We start from the raw sequence: 13,697 nt of genomic DNA on the forward strand, positions 1-13,697 counted from the left end.
GCGCCCTTCTGTCAATGTCAAAAAATTGTCACAAGATCCTTGAACTGTGGTATAGTCAAAGAAGGATATCTGATCCGTAGACAGGCACTGCTGTCGCGATTATCTCTGTCACAAATATATAAAACCTACTTAGACACCGAACATGACAGACACTTTTTTGACATTGACAACGTTGCACTAATGAGCTGTCATAATTTACTTGGACTTATGCCCAACAGGTCAGATATCTTTGTCGGTCTATTAGAGCCTTGTACCAGCCCAAATATAACACGACGTCATGGATCAATCTATACCGGTTTACTAACAGACATCTATGTCAAGTGTGTTTCCACTGGCGAGACATTAATACAAAAACACATATCTCAGTCTATTAAAAGAGGTTGTATAAAACAATATATATACTAAAGTTAGTGGAAAAACACTCCACAAACATCTTACGAGCTTTTTTTATAGGAGAAAGGGGGCAAACGTATAACGGACCGCCTAAAGTTATTTGAATCGACGCCCATGGACATCCGCAACGCCAGAGGAATCGCAGATGCGTTGCTTTTAAGGAAGGTCTCTCTCTCGCACGCTCTTTTCTTGAAGGTCCCTAAGTCGTCCCTAGTGTAAGCTTAATTAAATATACTGAGGTTATTGAATAAAAATCCATTTGATATTTTTATAACCATATTTATACTAAAAAAAAAATCTGTAAAAAAATTTATATCATTTATCTAGAATAAAAAAAATCACATTGTCAAATAATATCGAAACCTTGTATGTATAATATTATTACTAGCACACTCCATGTGGGCAATAACTTCATTTTGTTTTAATAATTTAATTCATTAAATTAGGAATTCTAATATCCTTAGTTTCAAACTAATTTATATCTCAAATGTTATGACAAAATTGTCAAAAACACGTGTATCAAAACATGTTTTTGACAAGTGTTTCGACAGTGGAAACGATCACAAAAAACATAGCTATTTGTTTCACAAAACATTTAAATGGAATATTTCTTAGAATTGTCAACTTACAAAAATAAGATTTATAATTAAATTTCCCTGTGAAATTAGAGTACAATTAAAAACTGTATTTAACTTTTTAATAAAACTAATCATGGAAGCTTAGAATAATTGCAACATTTTAATTGACAAATCGCAAATAAGTAACATTTTGCCATATGGATACGATTCCTACATTTTCTTAAAAAAAAAAAAAGTATAACAATTGAAATAATTAAAATATTTTCATGCAATATCTTTCTAATACCAACAAATAAAGGCACAAAAGGCAATGTACAAATTTTCTGCCACTTAATTTTGTGAAATCCATAAAAATGCTAAAAATGTCAACTCATAGAAACATAGATATTTTTTTTAATGACTACTTATTGTGTCAAATATGAAAAAAAAAACAAAATGCAGCAGAATGACAAAATAAAAAAAAAAATTAAATACCAAAAAAAAATGTCCACTTTTTTTGTATGTACTAAGTACGTATCGATGATAAAAAGAACCAGACAATTAACTACATATATAATCTACGTACATGCGATATGTCACAACTATATTAAAAGTACTTGTGGAAACAATGGCTTTAAAAAAAAACATATTTAAATTACTCATTTGCACTTCACTAGTATTTAAATCTTTGGAATTATTATGTTTGTTGTCTTTGATATTAATTTACACAATTCTTTGACTGAAAGATAAACTTCAAAGTGACTTAAAACTGACAGGAGATTTCTCTGTCTAACTTTAAACTTGGTATATATTTGTTCCGCTCACTCCACTTAAGTGTCGATAAATGTCAAAGATTCGTGGCCTGCACTATAGATATATATTTATTATAAGATTCAAAAAGGAATTATTTAACCTTTATTATTAAACAAAACTAATTGTTAGTAATCACTAGCCGCTAGTAAACCTTACTAAAATAATATTAACAACTTATAGTATTCATAGCAACAGCATAGTATAAAAAAATAGGGCAAATCTAAAAACCATAAAAAATTACGAAACAAAATCATATTTTAAAAACTATAGTAATACGCATTATTCAAAAAGAGATCATTAGACAAAAACCGAACTGACCTTTTTAACTGTTCATGTAACACATTTTATGAAAAAAAAGCTTTTATAATTTATTTATCGATAGCAGCACAGCGCATCACTACGTCCTACCTTAAGACCTGTAAGTGCGAGCGAGCACGCAATATAAGCTGTACCGCTCCCTCGCATTGACTGCGAATGCGACAGTGAAGTAATTTAAATTACAATAAATTGTACATTAATTTATTTACAACTTATATAGGCCTAATTACTTTTTAATTTGAGCTTCGTTTTTTTTAAACTTCAGATTAAAAATTCCAATACAAATTCCTTAAATTGTCAATAATTTTATTCTAACCTCAAAATTTCCTTCCTCATATCCTAGCTACAAGAGCACCATCATGATTTTGAACAATTCTTACACATTAGTTGGCATTCACACAACAAAATTGACATTTCATTATTTTTCAATTCACCACAAACAAACAAACGTACAATATTTGAACCAACCAATAAAGTTATTGTGTGTAATCTTTTTGAATATTCAAAAAGATTATCGCAACTTTGAAGACCCTTAAATAGAAAAGGATTCTACCTGTTTAGGTGTAGAAATGGCTTCGAATATTGAAAGCCAAAATATATTTAAGCTCAAAAGAAGCTTCGATTTCATTGTGAAAATGGCGTAATATATGTTGTACTGTTATTCTGTTGTACTAAAAATGTAACCGTTAAGAAATGTACGTCTTGAAACATCCTTCCAAATTAAAACTAATTCACCTCGGTGGTGTGATAATGTCTCCAATATTACTCTGAATTGTATTGTCAGTTATAAAAATTAACTTATATCTATGTATAAAATAATATTTATATTCCAATTATACATTGGAATATATCAATTGGCATTAGTCGGAATATTCCAAGTTAACATTTGAGCATAATAATTCCACGTTAACGTATAAATGAAAATATTACGCCAATACGTTTAGGATAACACGTGAACTTAAATTATACATATTTTAATATGACGTTTCAGTAAATTATTCCACAGCAACATCGTATATACCAAAGTAACAACAAAATATTCCAAATTAACATTTAAATGGAATATTCCGCACTGAAATAACATTATAAATCACAATTTGTATATCACGACTTGCAATTTAAGTTCAGTTATGTTCGATCGCGATACTTTCCTCTTTTTGGTCACGAAAAAATTTTGACAGCCTCTGTTTTTGTATTTCATTGTAGCTATTGTTACTGGCCCTGACTTCGTCTAGTAATTTTTTTACAGCTTTGTTATTTGGTGAGATATTGCTCGCGTGTTTCAGATCGGCTATAGCAGCTTCGTAGTTACCTAGAGCAAAGTTACCTTGCGCACGACGGTATAACGCTTTCTCGTTGTCTGGTTCAACGTTAAGTACCTAAAGTTTTTTTATTATGTATAAAAAAACACATAAAAAGTATTTGTAACTAACTGCTAATATTTTATACTGTTTCTGTAAACTCTTGTACTTTTCTTATCGTTCCTAACATCGTACTAGTATTATAAATTTCAAAGTTTAGATGTATGGATGGATGTTTATTAGAAAGTTTCTCCAAAACGGCTTAACAGATCTTGAAGAAATTTGGTATAACCTTAAACCATAGTATGGATGAACACATGAGCTACTTAACAGTTTTTTAATTTCGCACGGACAAAGTCGCGAGCAAAAGCTAGTCATACATAGTATATGAGTCCAGTTGAGTTTGTTTGCAGGGGGACCTTCTTGTCGCATGACCAAGGAGATTTTATTGAGTCAAGTCTTAAATAAACCTGTTTTCCCACAGATAGCAGGAGTAAGTATTGTAAGAGATTCGCCCTAATTTAAAAAAGTATAATGAATTACCTCAGAGGAGCATTTGACGCATGACCTGTAGTCGGCCATCTTGATGTGACACGCGGCTAAGTTCAGGTTACACTGCAGCGAGAACATCGCGAGCACGCCGAACACTGCAAACGTTATGTGCTACAAGTTAAAAGGTAGCAAATGCGTTGCCTTTAATGGACAGAGGAAAGAAGGACATCCAAAACGAAGACTTCTCCTTCCTATCTGTTCCCCGTCAAATCCAAGGCTCTCTGGCCAGAAGTCACCACCAAGAGGAAGTCCTTCATATCTTTTCCTTTCAAACGGTGGGAAAGAGAGGGGACTAGAATTCTCAAAAATACTTTGTGCCTGCCAGAGGAGTAATTTTAGTCCCTTTCTCTTCCCAGTTACAGGCAACGCATCTGCATTTACAAATGTCTATGGGCAGCGGTCGCTTCGCTATTTTAGCGTATTCAGGTAACCGCTTTTTGATTTCCACCTAATGATATAAATAAATAAAAAACTTCCAATTCATGCACGACATCTGTTTAATCATGGTGTTGCTATATGTTAATAAATTAATAAAATTATCTTCATCATCAGCTCACTATACGTCCTCACTGAGGGGGCTCGGAGCTTACCCCAAGTTAAGGGTGACTAGGACATAGTCAATGCTAACCAAGTGCGGGTTGACTTCACAGTTATCATTGAATTTCTTCTCAGATATGTGCAGCATCACGATGTTTTCCTTCGTCGTAAGAACGTCGGATTTTTGTACATTAAATCGAGAATCGAAAAACACATTGGTACATGGCGGGATGCGAGCCCAGAACCTGCAGATTGCAAGTCAAGTGTTTAACCCTTGACCAACCGACGTTCAAAATTATTAAAATTTGAATTGAAAAAAAAAATTATGTTACATATTACGAATAAACATTCACTAAATGGAATAAACTGATTGCGGAAGTATTCTGACCTTGCTCTGGGTCGGCGATGCGGTTTGGCTGCAGCACGTCAGCGGCATGAGACAAGTAGCGCAAGCACTTCGTGTACTTCTTCGCCGCGGCCTTGTGACGTCCGCGACCGAAGTACGTATTGCCGCTGTGCTTCACTCCACTTATACATGATAGCAGATCTTCTACCTATTACATTAATTCTAAAAGCTATAGTTTATTAAAGAAAAAAACTATTGTGAGGAATTGGAATGTAAACTACACTTTACACTTCAAAATCAAAAGTAATAACAATAAATAAAATAGATCGTAAAACAACAATAACATTGTAAATTTGCTAGTGATAGCGTTTGATATATCATCAGCAATAATTTTAATAGTAATATAAATGCGAATGTTTGTTTGTATGTATGGATGATTGAATAGATATTTGTTTGAAGGTGTCTTTTAAACGGCTTAAAGGATCTTTATGAAATTTGGCACAGATATAGAATATAGTCTGGAAGGTCACATAGTCCACTAATAAAGTTTTTTTTTAATTCCGCACGATCAGAGCCGCACGCGACAACTAGTTTACCATAAATAACCTTGTTTTTTTTTTATTAACAATTACCATAACATACAATAGAATTACAGATCAAGCTGGGCACATGTCGCGTACATATGTACTTATATGCAAGTACATATGTATGTATATATTAGGTCCTTACATATGAAATTGGCGTTTTTCGTACTGGCCACTTTAATCACGAATTTCTCCTCTTTGGTAAGGAATTCCAAATTCAAATTTGTACAACTATAGACTCATGTATTTGTGGTTCGATGAGCGTCATTCATTTGTTTTTTTCTTCTGTTTTTTTCTGTTTGCGTCACTCATTTTACAAAATGGAAAACTTAAAATATCGCATTATTTACGAGTACGAGTTCCGCCGTGGCACTAGTGCTGCGGAAACGACTCGAAGGGTGAATGATGTGTATGGCGGTCGTGTTGCAAAAGAAAACACAGTTCGTTTTTGGTTCCAACGTTTTCGTTCTGGAAATTTCGATCTGCAGAACAAGCCCCGTGGACGGCCTAAGACTCAAGTTGATAATGAAGAGTTGAAGGCTATTGTGGAAGCGGATCCATCGCAAACCACGTCCGAGTTAGCTGCAGGCTGCGATGTTAGTGATAAAACTGTTTTAATTCACTTGAAGCAAATTGGGAAGATTAAAAAGCTTGAAAGGTGGGTACCTCACGAATTGACTGAAGCAAACCGGCAAACGCGCGTCGACTGTTGCGTTACATTACTGAACCGGCACAATAATGAAGGTATTTTAAACCGAATCATTACCTGTGGTGAAAAATGGGTTCTTTACGATAATCGGAAGCGCTCAGCGCAATGGTTGGATCCTGGCCAGCCAGCCAAATCCTGCCCCAAGCGAAAATTAACCCCAAAAAAGTTACTTGTAAGCGTTTGGTGGATTAGTGCCGGTATTGTTCATTAAAGTTTTCTCAAATCTGGCCAGACTATTACGGCTGATGTCTATTGTCAGCAATTGCAAACCATGATGGAAAAGCTAGCGGCTAAACAACCTAGGCTGGTCAATCGCTCCACGCCACTGCTGCTTCACGACAACGCTAGACCACACACTGCGCAACAGACGGCTACTAAATTAGAAGAGCTTCAATTGGAAAGTCTAAGACATCCTCCGTACTCCCCGGACCTTGCTCCAACAGATTACCATTTTTTTCGAAATTTGGATAACTTCTTGCAAGGGAAAAAATTCAACTCCGATGGGGCAGTCCAAATCGCCTTCAAAGATTTTATTGATTCCCGTCCGACTGGTTTTTTTAGTAAAGGGATCAATGAACTACCTATGAGATGGCAAAAGTGCATAGAAAATAATGGTTCATACTTTGATTAATTAAATATATTATATTAAAAAATATTCGACTTTTTGTTCCTCCCATACAAAACGCCAATTTCATATGTAAGGACCTAATATATGAGCGTATATATACATACATATGTACTTGTATTTAATATACACACACAAGTGTACATAAACATAGTGGCCACATTGTCTTACACCACGTTGATTGCTAATTTTAACAATTGGTATGAATAAATACACGCAAATAAATGGAAACTATCATTCTTTAGCAATGTAATAGAAAAATATAGATAATTTAACCACTTAAATTGTAGTATTTCTTATGCTGACCTATAGTCAAACTTAGACCACAAGGAAGTAAGACTTACGAAGAGCATATCCCAGTTCAAGAAAATCTAGATCGCCTTATACTCTATGCACTCCTGGTACATAAATACTTACGGGCAGCGTGTCGCAGGCGGAGTCCTCCGGGTACTCGGGCAGTCTGTCACTGGTGCCGTCATTGCAGCACACGCCCCAATCCAATGGATTCAGTATCTCGCCGCAGTCCGCTATTATGCACTCCTGGTACAATTACAACTAATATAGTAGTGTTACAAGATCCAAAGTAACCTGAACTTTATTTTATAAGATTGATCAACTAAATCTGAGGTCAACTTACATTGGAAAATGAAACAAACACTAAATGTTAAGTGAAACTAACTACAATATATTAGTGAAAACCTCATCCAAATCAGTTAAACCGTTTTTTGATATTAACTCACACAAAATCACAGACAAACCCACAGAAAATCTATTGAAACGGTACTAGGTACATTTTCCAATAACTGTGAACGAATGAACTATGAATTATTTAAAAAAAAACTCACGATAGTAAGACGTCCATTATCATCAGCATACGATTGTATATCAGCCAATAATCCCAGACCGGAGTGTATATGTCCGAAAGCTACATTCCGGCCATCGAGTTGCGGGCACGGCACATTCGTCAGGCAGAATTGGGAACCGTTAGTATGAGGACGACCTTTGTTGGCCATACTCACAACGCCAGGATCGTGCTGGAAAGATTATCTTCTATAGAATTCTGAAGAGCTAAGATCTTGTCTAATATATCTAATAATTTTTTTTTTCTTCACAGAGACAAAAGAACAAACGGTGATCTGATCCCGCTAAAATAACGAAATTATATCTGCCCATAGACATCTGCAATAACTTATAAGGTAGGTATGTTGTCTATCTTAAAAAAAACAAAGGATATTACGGAAAAAATGATATTCCTCTCCCCCTAATCCACATCCAATTTTTCAAGCTTATATACTTTACATTATTAAAAATCTATTTTTGTCTCAAAAATATTATTTGGCTTTCAAAATGTCAATGTAAAATCTTCCTGACGTGCTTCCACTACTATAGGTGTTGTTCAAGGTTGTAGCAGAATCGTTTATTCACTAGAGCATGACCGTAGGGGGGTTTTAGTGAGTCAAGTCTCACATTACCCTGTCTTTACCCCAGAAGGAAGAGTGTATTTTGTAGATTCCCTCCCCCCATACTATGCTGATGCTATTTTCGCAACTGTTTAACTCTTGCATTGTACAATGTAACTTTGATATAAACTAACAGTAATAGTAAGATGTTTATATAAACAATAATAAAATAGTTAAACAAACGCTAATGCTTACGTAAATTACATATTCAATATTTATTAACATGTTTACGTCCTGATTCGTATAAATATGAATCACATTACATATCTCTAATATCAATTATGCATTAGGCCATTCGTACACAAAGCTACGTAAATCTTTAAAATCCGCTTATTTTAGTCACTAAGCGACTTACGCAATATAATTCCATAGTTTCGTACACAGGAACGCGTTGCCAACATTTACTTCATTCGTCACCAAAAAAAACCGACATGGGAAAAGTCGCTGCGATTTTCAAGATGGCAGAACAAAATATAGTTGACATTTTCTTAATTCATGTTAGCTATGTAGTCGCTATAACGGTAGTGACTGAATATATGACGCTTTCGACGGTTCAACTTTGTATATACGGAGCGCGATACGCGATACTCGCTACGTAAGTATTCATAGTTTCGAAGATTTATATTTCTTTATGTACGAAGTGCCTTACAGCATTTAAATATCAGTTAAGAATGTGATGTGATAGTATTAACATGTAAAGTACTTATAAACTCTACACTTAAACATTATCAGCCTTTCATTTTCTGTCAGAAGTTAGACAAAGTATGCTCTACACATCCATACATCTCTATCAAACTTCATATCTGAAATCACTTAATTCTAACGCGTATTAACTTTCCCACAATCCATCCGAGCTTTAAATTCAATTTCTAATTTAGTCTATCTTCATCAATATTAATAAAAAATCAAATAGTACCTTAAAAAATATAACCAGACCTTCAGAAGTTAAAAATGGTTTATTTTTAACGCGTATTTATAAAACTTTAGCATAGCTATAGTAGATTTGGTATGTAAAGATTTCAATAACACGAGACCAATTACGAAATAGGCAAAAACCTCAGCGATCATGACTGAAAGCCCTCACGCGGCATTCCATGTTCAACGTGACTTGTTAACTTTGAAAACAAAACAAACCATTGTCGTCTACCCGAAGTTAATAATCTCATTTTTTACATCTGACAAACATTTATTTAGTACCTAAAGAAGGAATTTCAGTCTTGTAGATCATTTTATTTTTTCATTACTGTTACAGTCAAATAATCTAATATATAAAATTCTCGTGTCACAGTTTTCGTTCCCGTACTCCTCCGAAACGGCTTGACCGATTCTCATGAAATTTTGTGAGCATATTCAGTAGGTCTGAGAATCGGCCAACATCTATTTTTCATAACCCCCCCCCCCATTTTTTAACTGCGCGCGGAAGGATTCTCGGGCGACAGCTAGTTTATTTATAATTAACTAGAATGTAATGCCCATATGCATATGTACTATCAGGGAACCTGACAGTGATTTTGTAAAAGCTACATTCGTTTGAACACTTTGTAATATTTGAGACAAAGTCTAGGAAACAATAAATATTAATAAATGTGCTTGTAAAATAATATAGGTTAGTGATACACAACTAATTGTTTTTTACTATTATGTATCGTCTACGCAATTTACTGCAACCTAATTGGTTATTTTGTGACAAGAGCCAGAGTTTGTCTTCCAGCGTAGATTTTTTAAGGGGAACACTATGAATAGCCCTGACTGTACAAATATAATTTTTTTTTGGACAATATAACCAAGTAAATTACATTGTTTAAATATAAGATAAATATGTACCCTGAGATTAAAATTTTCATCTTCAAATGTTGGTCCATATATACTCTCCCCTCCGGTGCCATCGCCATTTACAATGTCCCCACCCTGAACCATGAATTGAGACACCGCTGAAAAAATATACAATGCTTTATAGTTTATACATATTCAAAATTTGATTTTGATGAAATCAATTTTTCCCTTTATGCCAGTTTACTTTACTTCAGTCCAGTAATCAAATCCACACAGTGCGTTCCAGTGTAGAATTACATATAACCAGTTATGTGCAACCAATTCAGTGCTACATTCCATTGCTGCACTGGAATAATGCAAACTGCGTATCATAATGTTTGGTTGTAATACAATACTTTACATAACTATAAATTGTTGCCTTTGTCTATAAAAACTCACTTAGTAAATATTTTCCTTCTCTTTTCAAGAAAATCTGATAAGAATCTTATAAGAATATACCTTTATGGAAGGGAACTCCTTTATAATGCAGAGGTTTTCCATTAATACCTATTCCTTTCTCTCCGGTACACAATGCTCTAAAGTTCTCAGCAGTTCTAGGCACTATATCAGCTCTTAGCTCTATTACTATTCGTCCAGCTGAAAAAAAATAGTTATTAGTCTTTTTACACTGAAAATAGCTACAATGTGGATAGGTCACAAAACAAAATGGGGTTTTGGTTTTGATATTATTATATACATATAACTTTAAATTAAAAACAATGTTATTGGCCAATGCATGCATAATGAGTCTTGTAGATTATGTTAGTTAAATGTAAGTATATATATTATGTTTATGAAGATTGGGTATTCCACTCAGATGTTATGAATGTCTAGATTACTTTTGATATATCGTCATATACCATAAAATAACATGCCCTAATGAATAATTCATCTTCACAATGTTACGTGACCTCGGCCCACTGAACTGAATTTGAAGTCAGTCACTTGGAATAATCATAAATAAATCATAGCAATGCAGTTATAAAGTGCATATCGCGTAGATACATATTAGATTAAGAAACAGTTTTAGTTGTTTTGTTATTGAATCTTTTAAAAACTACACAAACCTGGCTCGCCATCAGTCACTATATCTAAGAACACTAGAGGATTTCTTTGTTGCCTTTTCCGCTGAGACCCCGATATCATTTTTTTAGCAAATCATGAAATACATTTATTGCTATAACTCCTGTCAACTTATAAAAACCAACAAACAAACAGTAAATACGTTATTTGAATAGATACTATCATTGTTTTACAAAGAAAATATAGAAAAACACCGAGAAAAATAAAATAAACACGAAGAGGCAAGGACGGGATCCAAATTCCGCGACCTACCCCAATCATAGACTGTCAAATTTTTTTTAGCAGAGACACAGAAACAAGGTGACATTTGGCTTTGGCACATCATTCAACTTTTTCGCTGACCTTACATGAAAAATTTGTAAAATATATAAATTTGGAAGATGACTTTAAATTTATTTGTAGTTATAAACATACAATGAGAATTTTTAAATGCATTCAAGGTTATTTTAAAAGAATGTTTTGTTAGATTTACTCGAGGTGATTTAACTAGGGTCGTTGATAAATTCTGTAAGCACGTATCTAATATTGTCAAAGAAATGTCACTTGTCATTCATTGGAAATACGTCTCATTGCGTCATCACGGTTATCAATAGACGCGATGAAGTTTTATTAAATTAAGCAACAATTTGTTAATTTTTAGCAACTTCAGCCACTCGGGTATACACTATATTAATTTTACAACATTTCTTGCTTCATCCACAATCACGTGAAAAATCTCTCTTACCAGGATGATCGATTGCAAAACAGGTTTTTAACACTACTTTTTTACATATAACCGTATCTGTACTGTAAATTATTGTTTTTCAGCTTGAAAATGTCGTCGTCAGCAATATATATATTAGACGTGAAAGGCAAAGTCCTTATATCACGCAATTATCGCGGCGATGTAGACATGAGTGTCATAGACAAATTTATGCCCTTACTGATGGAGAAAGAAGAAGAAGGAATGCTGAGCCCGTTGTTACAGACTAGCGAGTGCACCTTTGCTTATATTAAAACAAACAACCTCTATATTGTATCAACTACGAGAAAAAATGCTAACATTGCTCTAGTGTTTGTTTTTCTGTATAAAATTGTAGAAGTCATGACAGAGTACTTCAAAGAACTTGAAGAAGAGAGTATTCGTGATAATTTTGTTGTAATTTACGAATTGCTGGATGAGCTTATAGATTTCGGATATCCTCAGACAACTGATAGCAAAATCTTGCAAGAATATATTACACAGGAAGGTCATAAATTGGAAATGCAACCAAGAATTCCAATGGCTGTAACAAATGCTGTCTCATGGAGATCTGAAGGCATCAAGTATCGGAAAAATGAAGTCTTTTTAGATGTAATTGAATCAGTAAACTTATTAGCAAACTCGAATGGCAATGTTTTACGAAGTGAAATAGTTGGAGCAATTAAAATGCGAGTATATTTATCTGGTATGCCAGAATTGCGTCTTGGGTTAAATGATAAGGTTCTATTTGAAAGTACTGGTAGAGGAAAGTCCAAGTCTGTGGAGTTGGAAGATGTAAAGTTCCATCAGTGCGTGAGACTATCTAGATTTGAAAATGATAGAACCATTTCTTTTATTCCACCTGATGGTGAGTTTGAGCTGATGTCATATAGATTGAACACTCATGTGAAACCATTGATTTGGATAGAATCTGTAATTGAACGTCATGCACATTCAAGAGTTGAGTATATGATCAAAGCAAAATCTCAATTCAAAAGACGTTCGACTGCAAATAATGTTGAAATAATTATTCCCGTCCCGGCTGATGCAGACTCACCTAAGTTTAAAACAACTATTGGCAGTGTAAAATACACACCTGAACAAAATGCTATAACATGGTCAATTAAATCATTCCCTGGAGGGAAAGAGTATTTAATGCGAGCTCACTTTGGCTTGCCATCTGTGGAATGTGAAGAAGTTGATGGAAAGCCTCCAATTCAAGTGAAATTTGAAATTCCTTATTTCACTACTTCTGGAATACAAGTTAGATATTTGAAGATTATTGAGAAGAGTGGCTACCAGGCACTGCCTTGGGTCAGATATATCACACAAAATGGTGACTATCAATTGCGAACCAATTAAAATAATTCATTTTGCAAAATAACATTCCTTCTATTTATATCTAATCTATTTTTAAGTACCACTGTAGTGTATTGAGCATCAGCATCGTTTAATTGTTTTTATTATTTGAAAGTATTAGTCTTATAATTAATTGACCATGTTATAATTAACTAGTTGTGTTTATTCTTCACTTTAATAAATATTTTTCATGATATTTGTATTTTATTTTCAACTAAATAAAACCTAAGATCATAAAAGACAAAGAGAGGTAATTGGAAGATTAGACTGCTTTGTAACTTTTAGATTATTGTAGAAGAATGTGTTGCAATGTTGAGGGTTTTAATTATGTTGTGGATTCCTGAAACCAAAATCCCGTTTAGAACATGATATCTCTGTTTTGTCAAAGGAAATGACAATATGTTTTATAACAGAGTTTTTGGTTTCAGAAAATCACGGTAAGTATATGAACATGGTCGTCTAAAGTAAAGTTCTCGTGGGAAATAGTGAGCGAAGGTCTAAATAAGAGGTCATGTTTTCTTATTTTA

At 33.9% G+C, this 13,697-nt stretch overlaps 2 protein-coding genes across 2 annotated transcripts; one reads left to right on the top strand and one right to left on the bottom strand.

Moving 5' to 3' along the window:
- Nucleotides 1-3,040: 3,040 nt before the first annotated feature.
- Nucleotides 3,041-11,340, bottom strand: LOC106719726 (peptidyl-prolyl cis-trans isomerase D). Its single transcript, XM_045683530.1, has 8 exons — nucleotides 11,075-11,340; nucleotides 10,467-10,604; nucleotides 10,020-10,126; nucleotides 7,581-7,769; nucleotides 7,153-7,275; nucleotides 4,860-5,025; nucleotides 3,926-4,029; nucleotides 3,041-3,460 (listed from the first exon to the last, which is right to left on the bottom strand). Exons 1-8 carry the CDS (start codon nucleotides 11,151-11,153, stop codon nucleotides 3,206-3,208), a joined length of 1,161 nt encoding a protein of 386 aa, XP_045539486.1. The 5' UTR covers nucleotides 11,154-11,340; the 3' UTR covers nucleotides 3,041-3,205.
- Nucleotides 11,341-11,644: 304 nt separating this feature from the next.
- Nucleotides 11,645-13,304, top strand: LOC106719744 (AP-1 complex subunit mu-1). Its single transcript, XM_014514188.2, has 2 exons — nucleotides 11,645-11,747; nucleotides 11,898-13,304. The coding sequence occupies exon 2, from the start codon at nucleotides 11,905-11,907 to the stop codon at nucleotides 13,171-13,173; it is 1,269 nt and encodes a 422-aa protein (XP_014369674.1). The 5' UTR covers nucleotides 11,645-11,747; nucleotides 11,898-11,904; the 3' UTR covers nucleotides 13,174-13,304.
- The last annotated feature ends 393 nt before the right edge of the window (nucleotides 13,305-13,697 follow it).

This window comes from Papilio machaon, chromosome 22, assembly GCF_912999745.1.
Source record: "Papilio machaon chromosome 22, ilPapMach1.1, whole genome shotgun sequence".
Classification (NCBI taxonomy): domain Eukaryota; kingdom Metazoa; phylum Arthropoda; class Insecta; order Lepidoptera; family Papilionidae; genus Papilio; species Papilio machaon.

Coding starts and splice junctions, on each gene's coding strand:
- LOC106719744 (XM_014514188.2), top strand. CDS start 11,905: ATGTCGTCGTCAGCAATATATATATTAGACGTGAAAGGCAAAGTCCTT.
- LOC106719726 (XM_045683530.1), bottom strand. CDS start 11,153: ATGATATCGGGGTCTCAGCGGAAAAGGCAACAAAGAAATCCTCTAGTG. Junction 7,770..10,019: donor ATGAAAATTTTAATCTCAGG/GTACATATTTAT, acceptor TAATCTTTCCAG/CACGATCCTGGCGTTGTGAG. Junction 4,030..4,859: donor CATCGCCGACCCAGAGCAAG/GTCAGAATACTT, acceptor TAACGTTTGCAG/TGTTCGGCGTGCTCGCGATG.